General features: G+C 39.9%; 1 protein-coding gene across 1 annotated transcript in view; it reads left to right on the top strand.

The window, feature by feature from the left end:
• Positions 1–13,778: 13,778 nt before the first annotated feature.
• Positions 13,779–14,531, top strand: part of JMY (junction mediating and regulatory protein, p53 cofactor) — a 68,606-nt gene continuing 67,853 nt past the window's right edge. Inside the window, exons 1-2 of the mRNA XM_008640917.2 lie at positions 13,779–13,802; positions 13,928–14,032. Coding sequence (XP_008639139.2) covers positions 13,779–13,802; positions 13,928–14,032 — 129 coding nt within the window. The remainder of the gene's footprint in view (positions 13,803–13,927; positions 14,033–14,531) is intronic.

Raw genomic sequence — 14,531 nt, forward strand, 5'->3', positions numbered from 1 at the left:
GGAACTACTTAGGAGACTGTAGGATTGGAAATTAAATATAATTAAATGTAGGTGAAGAGCACATTTGCTACTGGATTAAGAGAAACACAGGGATTGGCATCCTGTGTAGAAGTCCAGCCAGTGCTACTGTTTTGAACACTGGGGGGAAAAAAGGAAGGTAGAGATGTCATTTGTTCCTAAAAAAGATACAGCAAAAGAAAACTGAATAAACTTTCATGATTTTCCTTTTTTTTTTTTTCCCCACAGCCAGATTAGTGAGGCACTGGAACAGGTTTCCCAGAGAAGCTGTAGATTCCCTATCCCTTTAAATGTTTAAGCCAAGGTTGGATAGGACTTCAAGCAACCTGGTCTACAGGAAGGTGTCCCTGTCCACAGCAGAGGGAGGTTGGAACTAGATGGTCTTGAAGGTCCCTTCCAACCCAAACCATTCTACAGTTGTGTTATAAACTAATGTTTCCTCCCAAGGTAAGGAAGACAATGGTTAATAAGGACTAGTTGATGTTTACCCTGTATCCATTCCAGCTCAAATAAACGTGTAATGGTTCTTTAAAGAAAAAACAGTCAGTGGCGTGGCAAATCATGGTATTCAAATAGTTATGAGTGGCTCTCAAACTGTAATAGGAATAGTAGCTCAGATTATCTGATTATCTGATATTCAAAGGCATTTACTCTGAGAGAAGCTCAGACAGGGAAATAATAGCCAGGAAACATCAGTGTTCAGCAAACTGTCAAACAGTGTTATCTACACAACTCAGAGAAGATTAAAGCTAGAAGGATCTCCAGATACCTGTCCAAGCACCATGAAAAGACTGTGTGGCAAAAAGGTACGTCCACTGTGACCTTTCTGGGTCTTCTTTACTCAGTCCTAAGAAACACCCTGACTAGAGCAGTGTCTGGTGTGTGCATGATACTGACTCTTCCTCCAGCTTCAGCAAATGCAGCTGCTGGAAGACCACCTGCACTCCTGCCATCACCTCTTTTCAATTCTTTTCTTCCCCAATATCTTTTTCATTCTGGTCTTCTATCTATTCCTTCAGTTTATGTCTTAGTTGGCTAGATCACTCTTTTGGCAGCACTGAGGCAAGTCTAAAACAGACAGAGTAAAACAATGCTTTTGAACAGCTCACTGCTTGTAAAAGCCAAATCTTGAAGTCACTGTGTCTGCTCTAATAACAATGCTGTAAATGAAAGTCAAAACAGAAACAGAAGACGTATTTTTTAAGTTGGCTTTTTTGCCCCTTTTCCTCTTTGTGTGTGCATCTCCTAACTTATCATTGAGGAGGCAGATGCAGGCTTTTACTACAAAAGTAATAACATCAACTCCAGCTACTTCTTCATAAAAATAACAGTTACTACCATCTTTAATACCACCTAAAAGGCTCCCAAATACAATAGTTTCCATTATTATAAAATAATAATAAAAAAAAATTAACATCCACTCCTGCAGCTATGGAGAAGGGAAGTTAGAAATGTGGTTAAAATCTCCCTCAACTGCTTTCCCTGCTTTTTTCCTTTTCTGTGTGGCTAATGAAGTTTAAATTTCTAGTTTGCGTTTTTTTTTTTGTTGTTGTTTGTTTTGGTTTTTTTTAACATGTGGGTGCTCGTTGACAGATGTTTGGGTGTCTCTGAATGGCCAGACTTTAATTACTTAGTGTGTGCAGTGGGTCATATAAATAACTACCTTTGACCCTCCTGACTCATTTGTTCCAGTAAAACATGCTTAAAGATTCTAATTAATACAGGATGCCACTATCATGTCCCCATCCCTCAGAGAGAACTCTATAAACACTGTGCCATTGTTTCTTCATTAATTTATTCATCCTAGCACTCTTCCTCTCACAGCTTAGCTGCCATTCCCCAGGTTACGCCCCTGTTGTTACTGCTTTAGGAGCCTCAACCATCTCTGCTCTCCCTAGGCAAGAAGCTGCTCCAATCCTGACATCCACTACTGAAGTGAAAAGCAGTCCTTTATGATAAAACTCAGTGTCTTTACTTTTGATTATATAAACCTGAGACAATACAAAATGAGGCCTGAGGGCCTTTTTACAGCTCAAGTTGATCATATTCTTGCCTTCAAGATCCTGGTTTACAGCTAAGGTATATAATTTGTTACACTGCAGCTCTACCCCTCCCTTTTGGCTTCAGCAGCCACTGCAGCATCTCCAATCCTTTTCACAGCACCCCTCTACACTGTCTTTTGAGTAGACACTTTCCTTGGAAAGACTCTCTATACATGCCAGGCTCCCAGGCATCCATTCTCTCAATTGACTATTCCCTATCACAGATTCCAGCCAAATATAAAGTCAAAGCACTTCACCCAGTATTGAAATGGCAGAAGATAAATAAGTCAGACACAAGGAAATATCTTCCCATCACAAAGAAAACTTGGTGGTGTAGTAGTTTACCTAACAAGACTGAGAAATCTCTGTTTTGGACGCATCAGGAAAGAGATGGCAGGGCCTTCTGGCGAGTTATCTGGCAAGGAGCAAGTTATCCACAGTGGATTATGTTCTGGGAGAATGGTTGTTCTGCCTGATCTGTTGAGACCCTTTCCAGACGTAGTTCCTGATCCTGCAATAAAAATAATACTATCCCAGTTCTGTTCAAGCAGCCACTTAAAAACTGTGATCAAATTGCACTAGAGCTAAGCTCTTGGCATTTGTTTAACGAAAGAAGTATGTTGCCACCACCTATGGTCCTGTTGCAAGCTGCCTTTTCAATGCCACCCTTTTCCCAGATCCCTTCCCCTGCTTTGTAGTGCCTGCTATGACTGCGAACGTGCCAAGAGAAATAGCAGGAATATTTGCCATACCACTTGGAATGGATGATATTCCTTTCACATCAGTGAGTCAATTCAGAGTAGTAAAGGTAAGCATGTAATTTCTGTAAAATATTTGTGTAATAACAATGAAGATTTGAGAGACTGTGGAAAGTCACACTTAAATAGATGTAATAAGGAATTACAAATCAGCTACATTGAAGATAAATTTCAGTGAGGGAAATGGCATTGAAGTTTCTGAAGTTGCACAAATTAAAAACAGGTTCCTTCCATAAAAATAATTTTCATTGCCATATAAAATAGATTTGGTAGTATTCAGATTACTCAGGAAAATTCCAAATGCAATTTGCGACATTAAAATGAAGGGTGCTAAACAAAAGCACCAAATGGGGAATCTCCTGTTACTGATGAGATCTCTAGGGAAACATTAGTTCCCAGAAAGAAATTATCAGTATCTCACTAGAGCAAAGGTAAACAAAAGACGAGGTGATAGAAATTCTTGATTCAAGATGTTAAACTCCTGACATATCCAATAAAATAAGAATACAATGTAGCTGACTTGAATTAGAACTGTTGAAGTTCTTCAGTTGTTCCATTTCTGCCAGCAGATGGATTCAAAACTTTGACTGAAAACTTTCAAAATACAGAATACATTAAAGTCCATCAAGTCTTATAGAAAACAGGAAGCCACTACAAAAAATACAGTTGTTAATTACAGAGGAACCAGTGATATTTTAAATAAGCAGAAACAGAGTGATTAATGCAATGCATAAATGAGTTTTCTGTGTTGTAAACAAACAAGGAATTACCAAGCAAAATAAACAGGGCCATCTTTCAGTATTCAACAAATAGAAAATTACATAATCATAAAAAACCCAAGTCTATACTGCTAAATAGGATCCTGTAGACAGTGTAAAGGGAAAGTAACAGAATTTAACAGCTACTGATAGTATCAGTCAACAATATTTTTAAAAACCATGTTTTTCTCCAACTGTATTTGTCCAGTAAAAGACATACCTCACTCATTTTAACCATTGTTAGTCTAATTTATTATAGCTATGGTTATAACCATTTGAATATCTCCAAAAGGAATAAACATACAGAATACAGCTTTGAGACAATTAAACATAAAAGATTTGCCATGGTATGATAACAAGAAGTTACCAACAGGAACTTGAATAACAACTCTGAATTCTTTAGATCTTGCATCAACAGCAAAGGATGCTAAGATGTGTTTGGCATATGATGTAATTCTAGAAACAATGACTGGCTGGAAAAGGTGTCAGCTGGTAATTAATGACAAGCACATGACAAATCTTTAATAAAAGCTATTCCTATGGATGACCAGTTTCCCTGCAAAAGGAAACAAGACCACAGTCATAAAGCAAACATACAATATCATAATAAAAATTGGGGTTTTATGTAATTCTTTTATGTATGCTGTATCATGTTAAAATACATATGCTATATTATATTAAAAGCAAACTGGTGACTGTTAGAATGTATAATAGCTTATAGAGTCATTAGGTTTCATTTCAGTAATGTCAGGTACGGAGCAAATTTACCGAGCAAATGCTGAAAGTAAGGCTTGGTAATACGAGATGCAGAACCTGAGCTAGCAACACTGAAATGCCAGTATTACACCCCACTGCTGGGTGTCTGAGAAAACAAGGCTTACACAATCACCAGCCATTACTCTGTGTCCCTGCCACTCCACACCTAATAATATTTGAATGTGCTGGCCAATTCTTTCACTTGAATTGCAAAATAATTCATATTGGATGAGTCTAAGTGCTAAAGAATCCAAAGGTAAATTAATTTTAACAATTTGAGTTACAAAATTATTTGGATTGGGTTAGACCTCAAGAGGTCATCTGGTTCAACTGATAAAGTGTCAATGGGTAAATGCATTTTTTCTGAGTTTCAAAAAAAAAAATCCATTACCATACATATTTATAAGTACAGCTTATGCTGTGTATCAGCTGACTGACCAACTAAGACACACATACCTGTATTAACATAGCTCTAGGTGAGTCATAGCACATACTTATGCTTACCCAGATGGGATGGCACCCTGGGGAGTGCTGTGTGAGTTAGGACATTGAATTGAGGATACAGAACATAAATCTGTAAGAAAATAGCTTTTGACATTTTATTGCTCATAGAACTAAATTGTTTGCCCGAGGCACAAATGTAAGAACTGAAAATAGTAAGACTTATTAAATGGGCTAGAGAACAGTAGCATAACATCTGATATAGGTAACCTTTTAATTTCAGTTTAAATGGCCATGTTTCATTTACTTTATAAAGCAATGATATGGACATTGTTTCTATTCTGAAGGGCCCACAACCAGAAGGTGAATTATTGTGCAGAGTTTGAGATACTGTTTGAGGGGAAAAATATTTATTTCTAAAAATAAAAGCTTCTTCTTCTTTGCAAGGTTGATTTTCTTTCTGACCATGTATTAACCAGCAATTATATGAAAGTAATAGAGTCAAAGAAACAACCACTCTCTACAAATGCTGAACATTATTCACTATTGATCAAGACTCCTCTCCCCCCTTCACCACTTGCATTTAAATCAAAATTATAGCTCTGTATGATCTCTCTCAGACTTTACGACTCTTCAAAATCTGACCATCTGAATTTAAGGAGGGATTTTATCCATCTCTTGGGAAGCATGGAGGCTCCTCAGCAGAAGATCTGTACTTCTTTTTAGCAGGGCTATTCTGCTTTCCTCTGTGCAGGCAGTGGGATCACATGGCAATTTATCTGAAGATGGAACCAGATGAAGATACCATCTGTTTCTCCTGTACTGTGTAATTGGATCAGACTCAAGTATGTAGCATCTGCGGGTGTAGCTATCTCTATAGACAGCAGCTGATGCTATCCAGTACTTGCCCACAAAAGTTTAATCAGGATGAGAACTTCTTTTGTAAGTCAAATGTCAGGCCTTCTAGTGCTGCATAGAGGAGAACACCTTAGACAGGTGTTCTAGGTGTAGGTGTCTCATCTTGACATGCTTTGATATGAACCCTCGGGAGGAAGTCTTGCCTGCACCATCGGCAGCATTACTGTGACCTTTCCCTCTGTGCTGTTGTGTGGAGCGTTCCCACAGTAGTCTGGAGAATTTTGTTGCAAGAGTTTCTCACTCATGCTATTTCTTTACCCAGCAGGTTATCCTCTGTCTTGAACTGTCTCTAATCTCACTAGATCCCAAAATGCTGGGACACATATCTGCCAAACTATTATGGCTAACAGCAGCTATTTCTGCTCAAAATCTGGTAAGGTTTAAACTTTACTCTAACCTGCTGACTTGTGCTTTACAAGGAAACAAAATTTCCATATGCCTAGGAAAATATCTGTGTTTAGTAAATATCATAGAAGTCTAGTATTTTTTATGTTCCAAAGTCTGTCAGTATTTGTGTTTACTTTCTGTTTTAGCTTCTGTCCCAACTCTGCCTCTATTTCAGCATACGCTGTCTCTCTTGCAGTAACCAAATCCAAATTTTCTAAGATGTTTCTCCTCAAAGGCTTTAAGTGTGTCTATACTGCAGTCAGAGCTGTGACTGATCCCTGTACAAATATATAAAAGGCAGCTTTAACAGAAGTATGTTAGATACTTAGAAGAGTAAAGCTGAAAGAGCAGGGACATTACATACAGGCTGGAGATACTCTAGTTTCTGTGGTGAGGCTAGAAAGTGACTTAAAAGGCATTGGACATCCTTGAGAGGGTGAACAAATAATAAAGAAGATCACTAATTATTCATGGTCTTCCCTGTCCTGTATGAAAGCTGGGAAGAATGATACACATCATAATATCTTGGTGAAAAAAAAATAGTGTTCTCGTAAATATAAATCACATTTCATAATTGATACTGCTTAGAATTTTAAGCAAAATAAAGAAAGCAATAAAGATTAATGGAACAGGAAAAGACAAATTCCCTGTCATTTCCTGAAGGTATTGCCTTGATTGATACCAAATTCTTTGTCTGGTAAGACAGCTTTGAAGTCACAAATATTGCAAACAAATCCTGATGCTTTCTTGGATCAATGCAGATTTTCCTCACCTTAATACATTAAATTTACCAGATTTGAGCTAAGACCTCTTGAGTATTGGCTAGAAATGTCACACTTAACCCCTTAATCATATAATTGAGCAATTTAGGTCCATTGCTCAATATATTCTTGGCCTTTTAGAGAAAAGTATCTAGAAATTTTACAATCCAAACTGTGACCCAAGGACGGCCTTGGCTGTGCTTACAATAGTCTGTCAGGCTCATCTCAGCCAACATACAGTGCAATGGCATAAACCCTGAAGAATCTTGCATAGGTCAGATGGCCTGGGAATGTACTGCAAGTACGAGTGACTCATCAGTGCTCAATTTTCCTCCCTCACACCAAAGAAAAAGCAGCTGAAATATTTATGGGATATGCCAGGGATTACACATGAGGAAGGTAAGAGGTTGCAGTGGGTTGATCTTGGCTGCCAGGTGGCCACCAAAGCTGCCCTTACACTCCCCCTCCTTACCTTGATGGAAGGGGAGAAAATATGATGGAAGACTTGTGGGGCAAGGTACAGACAGGCAGAGATCACTCACCCATTACCATCATGGATAAAACAGACTCAGCTTGGGGAGATTAATTTAATTTATTGCCAATCAGATGACAGCAGAATAATAAGAAATAAGAACAAAACTAAAGACTCCTTCCCCTCACCCCTCCCTAATTACTGGGCTCAACTTCACTCTGATTTTTTCCACCTCTTTCCGTTCAGCAGCACAGGGGAACACAGAATCCGTCTGCAGTCAGTTCAACACATATTGCTTTGCCACTTCTTCCTCCTCACACTCTTCCCCTGCTCCAGTGTGGCGGTCCCTCCCATGGAAGACAGTCTTTCATGAACTTCTCTAACATGAATCATTCCCAAAGGCCGCAGGTCTTGAACTGCCCCAGTGTAGTTCCCTCCCACTGAGTGAAGTACTTCAGGAATCACTGGGTTCTCCATGGCTCCAGCCTGGGTTCTCTATGGGGTCACAAGTCCTGCCAGGAAACCTGCTCCAGTGTGGGCTCCTCTGTTCATGGATCCATAGGTTTGGCCAGCACTTGCTCCATTGCGGGGCATCCCATGAGGATTACAGCCTCTTTCAGGCATCCACCTGTTCCAACATGGGATCCTTCACAGGCGGCAGGTGGATCTCTGATCCACAATGGACCACCATGGGATGCAGGGGGACAGCCTGTCTGACCATGGTTTTTACCACAGGATGTAGGGGAATCTGTGCTCCAATGCCTGGAGCACCTCCTGCCCCTTCTTCTTCACTGGCCTTGGTGTCTGCAGAGCTTTTTCTCTCATGTCTTCTCACTCCTCTCTTGGGCTGCTGTTGCTATTGCATAGTTTTATTCCCCTTCTTGAATACGTTATCTCAGAGGTGCTGCCACCATCTCTGATAGGCTCAGCCTCGGCCATGGGCAGGTCCATCTCAGAGCCACCTGGCACTTGCTCCATCAGACACACGGGCAGCTTCTCACCGAGGACAACCCCTGCAGTGCTCCCGCTACCAAACCCCACATAAAACCAATACAGAGGCCAAAAGCTAACTGGTCTTGAATGCACTCTTTTAATCCAAAAGATAATCCAGAATTCTTCAGATAAATCTTTTTCCATACATTCAAATTATTTTAGCACAGGCCTGGTATGGTCTTGCAGATGGAGAGATTGATCTCTCTATCAGTGTATCAGGGATAGAGATGACACCTTGAAAACATCTGAACTGTTCTCTTGTCATATGTTCCACTGATTAATCAAAAAGCGGACTGTATTAACTGCCATAGGAGCTATAATTTCCTTTTTTAAGATTTGTGTAGGTATTTTATCTGTTGTAACTTGATGGTTGTTCTGTGGTTTGTGGCTACCCTTCCTAGTTCCAAATGTTCTCAATTGAGTTGAATTGCCGATGTGGCGAAACATATTGCTTCCTCTTTCCTTGAGTAATCTCTTTCAAGCCTTCACTACAGTCTTGAGACTGCTGCAGAGATCAATACACTGTATTCAGAGCCAAGAAGGCATCTTCTTTATAGAGAAATATTTTGAGATTCCTCAGGAGTGATATGTGACTGGAGTTTTTCACTCTTGTCCTCAAAGAAAAAAAGACTTTTGGAAAACTTTTTGATAAAATTATCTTTTTAAAATAATGAGATATTAAGCATGACAAAAAGTATTTTTTAAAGCCAGAAATATTTTTTGCATTTTTACACTTACGACAAAGGAAAATTTTTCAAAGAAAATGTTGTATTTAAAGCTCCAAATTGTTCTTTCTGTCATCAGGATAATTTTCTGTATCACCATGTACTTGCATAGACCATGTAAGAACAATGTTTCTGTTAAACAAACAAGTTGACAAATTGCTTTGTAAACCAGTAAAAGAGCTGCAAGAACCACCACTCCCAAATCATCCAGCTTCCAAGAAAGGAGTGTGCCAATTTTCTCTCTTGTTGAAAAATGTTTTCTATCTACCACAAAGACTACTAATATCTTTAATGCAATCTAGTAAAATTCTTATTACTAAGAGTAAAAATTAGTTAAATGGCATGTTTAAGTTGGTAACTTTGGGTTTTGCATCGTCTGATCTTACAAAGAGGGATTCTTGAGTACTATCAACATTATATTAAGTTAATTCTGCCTTTTATTTGAACGGACAAACTGACCTTGCCAGTCTACTTATATATTTGACTAGAAGGGAGAAGATTAACTTTTATGAACCATTCTTGTAAAGGAAAGGAATTTATTTATACTTAAACTACTATGCCCTCTCAGCAGTAAGCAAGAGATTACATTACATATTCAGTTTATCACACATTTGTAAAACTTACCATACAGTAGTAACGCCACGTGTTCTATGACTGCAATAATACTTAACTGCAGAAGGTTCTTCAGTTTAGAGCCAGCACTGTATACCCAAAGTATACAGCTCTCCTCCATAAAATGCATGGGTGATCTCATGCACTGTAGCTATACTGATTCTACTGTACAATGCAATTCCTTGTCCTTGGAAACTACCTGAAATCTCTTCTATCAAAGCAGTTAAGGATGGGCACTTCCAGAATTTCAAGTGCAGATACAACTATTACTAGAGAGTAAGCTTTTGGGTGGGTGTTTAATTGCTAATAAGACATCACAAAGCCAACAGTGGTTGTATGCAGCTAGCTCCTTGTCTGACTTCACATAAACAGAATCACAGAAACACTATCAAAACCTTTGCCAAATTAAAAAAGGGCTCCAACTAACAACAAGTAGATATTGCAATTTGGCTTGCCCACACTAAAATTTGAATCATACCATCAATAGAAAACTATTAAAAATGTTAGTCCAGCATAGCATCACATTGTTAAGCACAGTACTTAACAGCAATTTCAGGACACCTAAACCTAGTCCTGATCCTACAGTACTTTGAAGCACACTGTTGAATTACCTCCCCCTTTCATCTCAATTGCCCAAAGAAATTCCGTTAACTGAGTTAACTGGTTAACTGAGACTCTACAGTCTTGTATTTGGGCGGAAATGACTCTGCCACAGGAGGTGTTTGGAATTGATCAAACCTTAAACCAGGCTTCCCAGATGAAGCCTGGTTTCTCATGAACATTTTGTACTAAAGCTACTTTATCTGAGGTGTTCAAGGGTTCAGATCCAGATGGGTATAATTTCAGTTTAGCCTGCAGCATGCTGCAGGAATCACAGACTAGGTGATGGAATGCTTGTATAAACACTTAGAGGAATATTTCTATTCGTGTTCACAACATCAGCATGCAAAGAACAATTTAGGCAGCATCAGGTGAGATCACTCTGCAATGGTTCAGGTTATTCAAACCTTTTACACCCGGCAATTACTAATCTACCTCACACATGTGCAAGTAAATGTATATGTGCAGTTCCATAGGATTTCGTCCCATCGCCAGCTCAGTTCTGCATATATTATGTGTGGATCTGCCTAGGCAGGTCACCTTTTCTGCCAGATTTGGATTCTACAGTTTCCCTGTTCTCTCAACACCGGCCTGAACTGAGATCACACTGATATAACCAGCAAATAGAGGCTCAGGGAGATAATACTGCTAGGCAGAAAAAGCAGAAAACTCCTGGAAATTTGCAAACCTACTCTTTGCTGTATTACTAGTTCAAGATCTTATTAAGTATCACTGCTTGGAGACTGAGCAGGGATAGCAATGACTCAAAGTACTTCCTGCCTTAAAAGTTCTGGCACTTGACCCACTTCTTACAAAGAAATAGGAAATCAGTTGAATTCCTAACCTTACATTTCAGATCACTAGTGACAGCACTCTTGTGGCTCTCAAAAGCTTTGGCTCCATAAACATAATAATCCAGCTTGTTGCTACTTCCAACAATCCTCTTGGTAAGGTAACCAGGCCTCTCAGGCATGCAATTTCCATGATAGTGGCAGGATCCCCATGTGCTGAAGTGTCATGCCCTCAGCAGCAGCATGGCAGCAATTCCCTTCTCTCCAGAAAGCTCTGAGTTTTTTTTCAGAGACTCCCCAGTAGTTCTTTCAGTTGCTGCAAACTTGTCACCTTTTTAAGGCATGTGAATCAATAACTCAGGTGGATTGAGTGCTACATAACCCACTTCTTTATAGTGATGAAGGGTCCAGTACACCCCACCACAAACAGAAGGCAATCTAGGTCTTTTAAAATGCAGTTTTAATTTTTTGCTGGTTTACTCAGGAACAACCTGTGATGTATTTCCTTTAACCACCGTTAAAACAATTCACTAACATCTGAAAAGACTACTCTGTATTTTTATGAATGAAGAGTTACGGATGTCCCCCAATACAGAACCTACTATGAAGGCTACTCAGTACTTATTGATAATGTAATTTTAAAAAGTTGTTATTTCCTTGCAGATTTTTCTGTAAGGGTACAATTTTAGCAAAGTATGACAGCTATTGGGACTGATAGTATGGCTTTCCTGTGCCTCAAAAGAGGCCTATCAGAAACTTGATTGTAGCCAAGTTATTTCAGACTAGTTTTCAGCCAGCTTCTAAATGCTACATTTACCTAGTTCTGGCTTTAAATCATACCGGTTTGCTCCTCTGCAGTCTGAAAACAGCCAGAATACCTCAGCCTCTACACTAATGCACCTGAAATACCAGGACACTCATCCTTTGCCTGAGGAAAAATATTTGATCCATGTTAAATTTTCTTAAGCCTGGAGATATATGGAGAGATATATATTGCTGCATCTTCATTGTATTTTCTTTCACGCATTAAAAAGCAGCATGGCCTGCTGCTTACATTCATCTACAAAAAATTGTTTAAGAGAATAACATAATCACAGAATAGTTAGGGTTGGAAGGGACTTCTGGAGATCATCAAGGCCAACCCTCCTGTCAAGGCAGGGTCACCTACAGCAGGTGACAAGCAACACATCCGGGTGGGTTTTGAATGTCTCCACAGAAGGAGATTCTGCAAACACCCTGAATACTTCACAGAAAGATACTGCACTTCCTCCACCAATGTATTCTTTGCTTGCTTGCTTCACCACTTCTGCATGGGGTATACTCAAATCTCTTTCACATAATTTCACAGGTGCTTTGATCTGATGCCTCCATTTACAGTAATAGGAAAGAATGCTGCAATCCAAGATGTACAGAAAAAGTCACCTTAAGAACAGAGAGATGGTACATCTTTGGGATGCTGAGCCATAATTCCTTCTTTTTTTCTAACAGCTAGGACTTTTAGATGTAACCTCCATTCTCTTGCACACGTGAGGTTGCTTGGTTAATGTCCAGAGAATGTTTGGACTGCCAGAGGCCCATCTCAATTACCTCAGCCTCCAAAGACAGGATGCTAGTCAATACAGTAGCTTTAGAAAAAGGTTGTGACTCACTCTGGCTTTCCTGGAAAATGCTAATGAAAATTTTTTATTTCCTTGGTGCTTCCTCTAATTTGGAGCAGGACAACAATATCACCGATGGGCTATACTTGGTCTAGCTGAGAAGTTAATCTTCCTTACAGCAGCCCTCACAGTGCTGTGCTTTGCACTGTGTTGATAACCCCCCTCTGTGTGGCTACTGCTGGACAGCACTGGCACAGCACCAGCGCCGTCTCCCCAACATTCTGCCCCCCCATCAGTAGGCTGGGAGTGAGCAAGATCTTGGGAGGGGACACAAATAGGCCAGCTGATCCAAACAGACCAAAGGGGTGTTCCATGGAATACCATCAAAGATGTAAAAGCTAGGAAAAGGAGGAAGAAGGAGGAGGCATTTGTTATTTACATTTGTCTTACAGAGCAATGGCTACTTGTGCTGAAGTCCTCCTTCCCAGGAAGTGGCCTGACATCGCGTGCTGATGTGATGTAGGGAATAAAACCTTTGTTTTTTTCCTTGGCTTGTGTACATGCAATCTTTTGCTTTTGCTTTAGTAAAATGCTCTCAACCCACAAGTTGTCTTCAGTTTTATTCTCTGTCTCCTGACCAGCTGAGGAGGGGGAGTGATAAGTGGCTTAGTGGGCACCTGGCATCCAGCCAAGGTCAAGCCACCACAGTTCTTTTTTGCTCCCAATATCGGGTGAGAAAATGACAGTTTTATATCATGCATGCTATCATTATTGTGGTTATTAAGTAGCAAGCTCCCTTGCAGGATACTAAGTTTGTCAGCTGCTTATCTTTTTATTTTGCCAAGTTTGGGAACACATTAATACGAACAATGACTCTTTTGCCCTTACCTTGATGGCTTTGCCAATGCTGGGGGAGCTGTTTTGTGGAGATGATGAGGGAATACATCCCCCTTTCTCTGCCCAGAATTGATGTGGATGGATTTATTATGCAGGCTCCTGCAGTCCTTGTTCATCCCTACAGTGAGCTGTTTAATACTAATAATTAATACTGCTAGCAAGTTATGGCATTTGTGTAATCTGGTGTTGTCTTGATGTAAGAGAAAACAGAAGACAACAGTTATATGTGTTGAAGCCCTGCTTCCCAGGAAATGGCCAGACATCAGTTGCTGCTGGTAAGTAGATAACAAAATCTTTGTCTTTTTCCTTTAGCTTGTACGCAACCTTTTGCTTTTGTTTCAGTAAACTACCTTATCTCAATCTACTGGTTGTTTTCCATTTACTTTTTCTCCCTTTTTAGGGGAGAGAAAAGCTGAAAAGGGGGACTGATAAAGGGGCATCCAGACAAGGTCAGCCCACCATATGGGCCAATGTATATTGTCCACCAATCTTATTTTCGATGCAGGTATTTTGGGTTTGTTCTACTAAGAAATATTTTTGTTCATTTGTACGTGAGGAGAAATGGGATATCCCAAAGGGCAGCAGGAAAGAGCTTCCCTTGAGGGAATCATAGGGGATTGATCATTCCTTTCAGACAAGCTTTTGAGAGTTGGCTGTCCAACCTCACTGAAACCTACGTGCTCTGCAGTAAAATTGGCAACCTGGGAAAATACTGCAGGCACTGAAAATTCCCAAGAAGGACTGGCCAATGTGGTGAGCACAAAAGGCCAGGTCTCAGTGCAGTTTCCTTCAGTTTTAAAGTACGCAACTGCCTCGGATAGCTATTTGAGAACATGTCCTTGTCGCTAGGACTCGTCACACAAGCTGCACTGTTTTGCAGGCTAACCACGGCGTGCCGCTAGGTGCTCCCGACAACTAATCTTTTAAGTATTTTGCTTTAATCCCCAGTCAGAATTAAGACGCACACCAACCACTGAACCATTCCCACCCCACACCACCTCCCT

This window comes from Corvus brachyrhynchos, unplaced genomic scaffold (genome assembly GCF_000691975.1).
Source record: "Corvus brachyrhynchos isolate BGI_N302 unplaced genomic scaffold, ASM69197v1 scaffold8, whole genome shotgun sequence".
NCBI lineage: Eukaryota > Metazoa > Chordata > Aves > Passeriformes > Corvidae > Corvus > Corvus brachyrhynchos.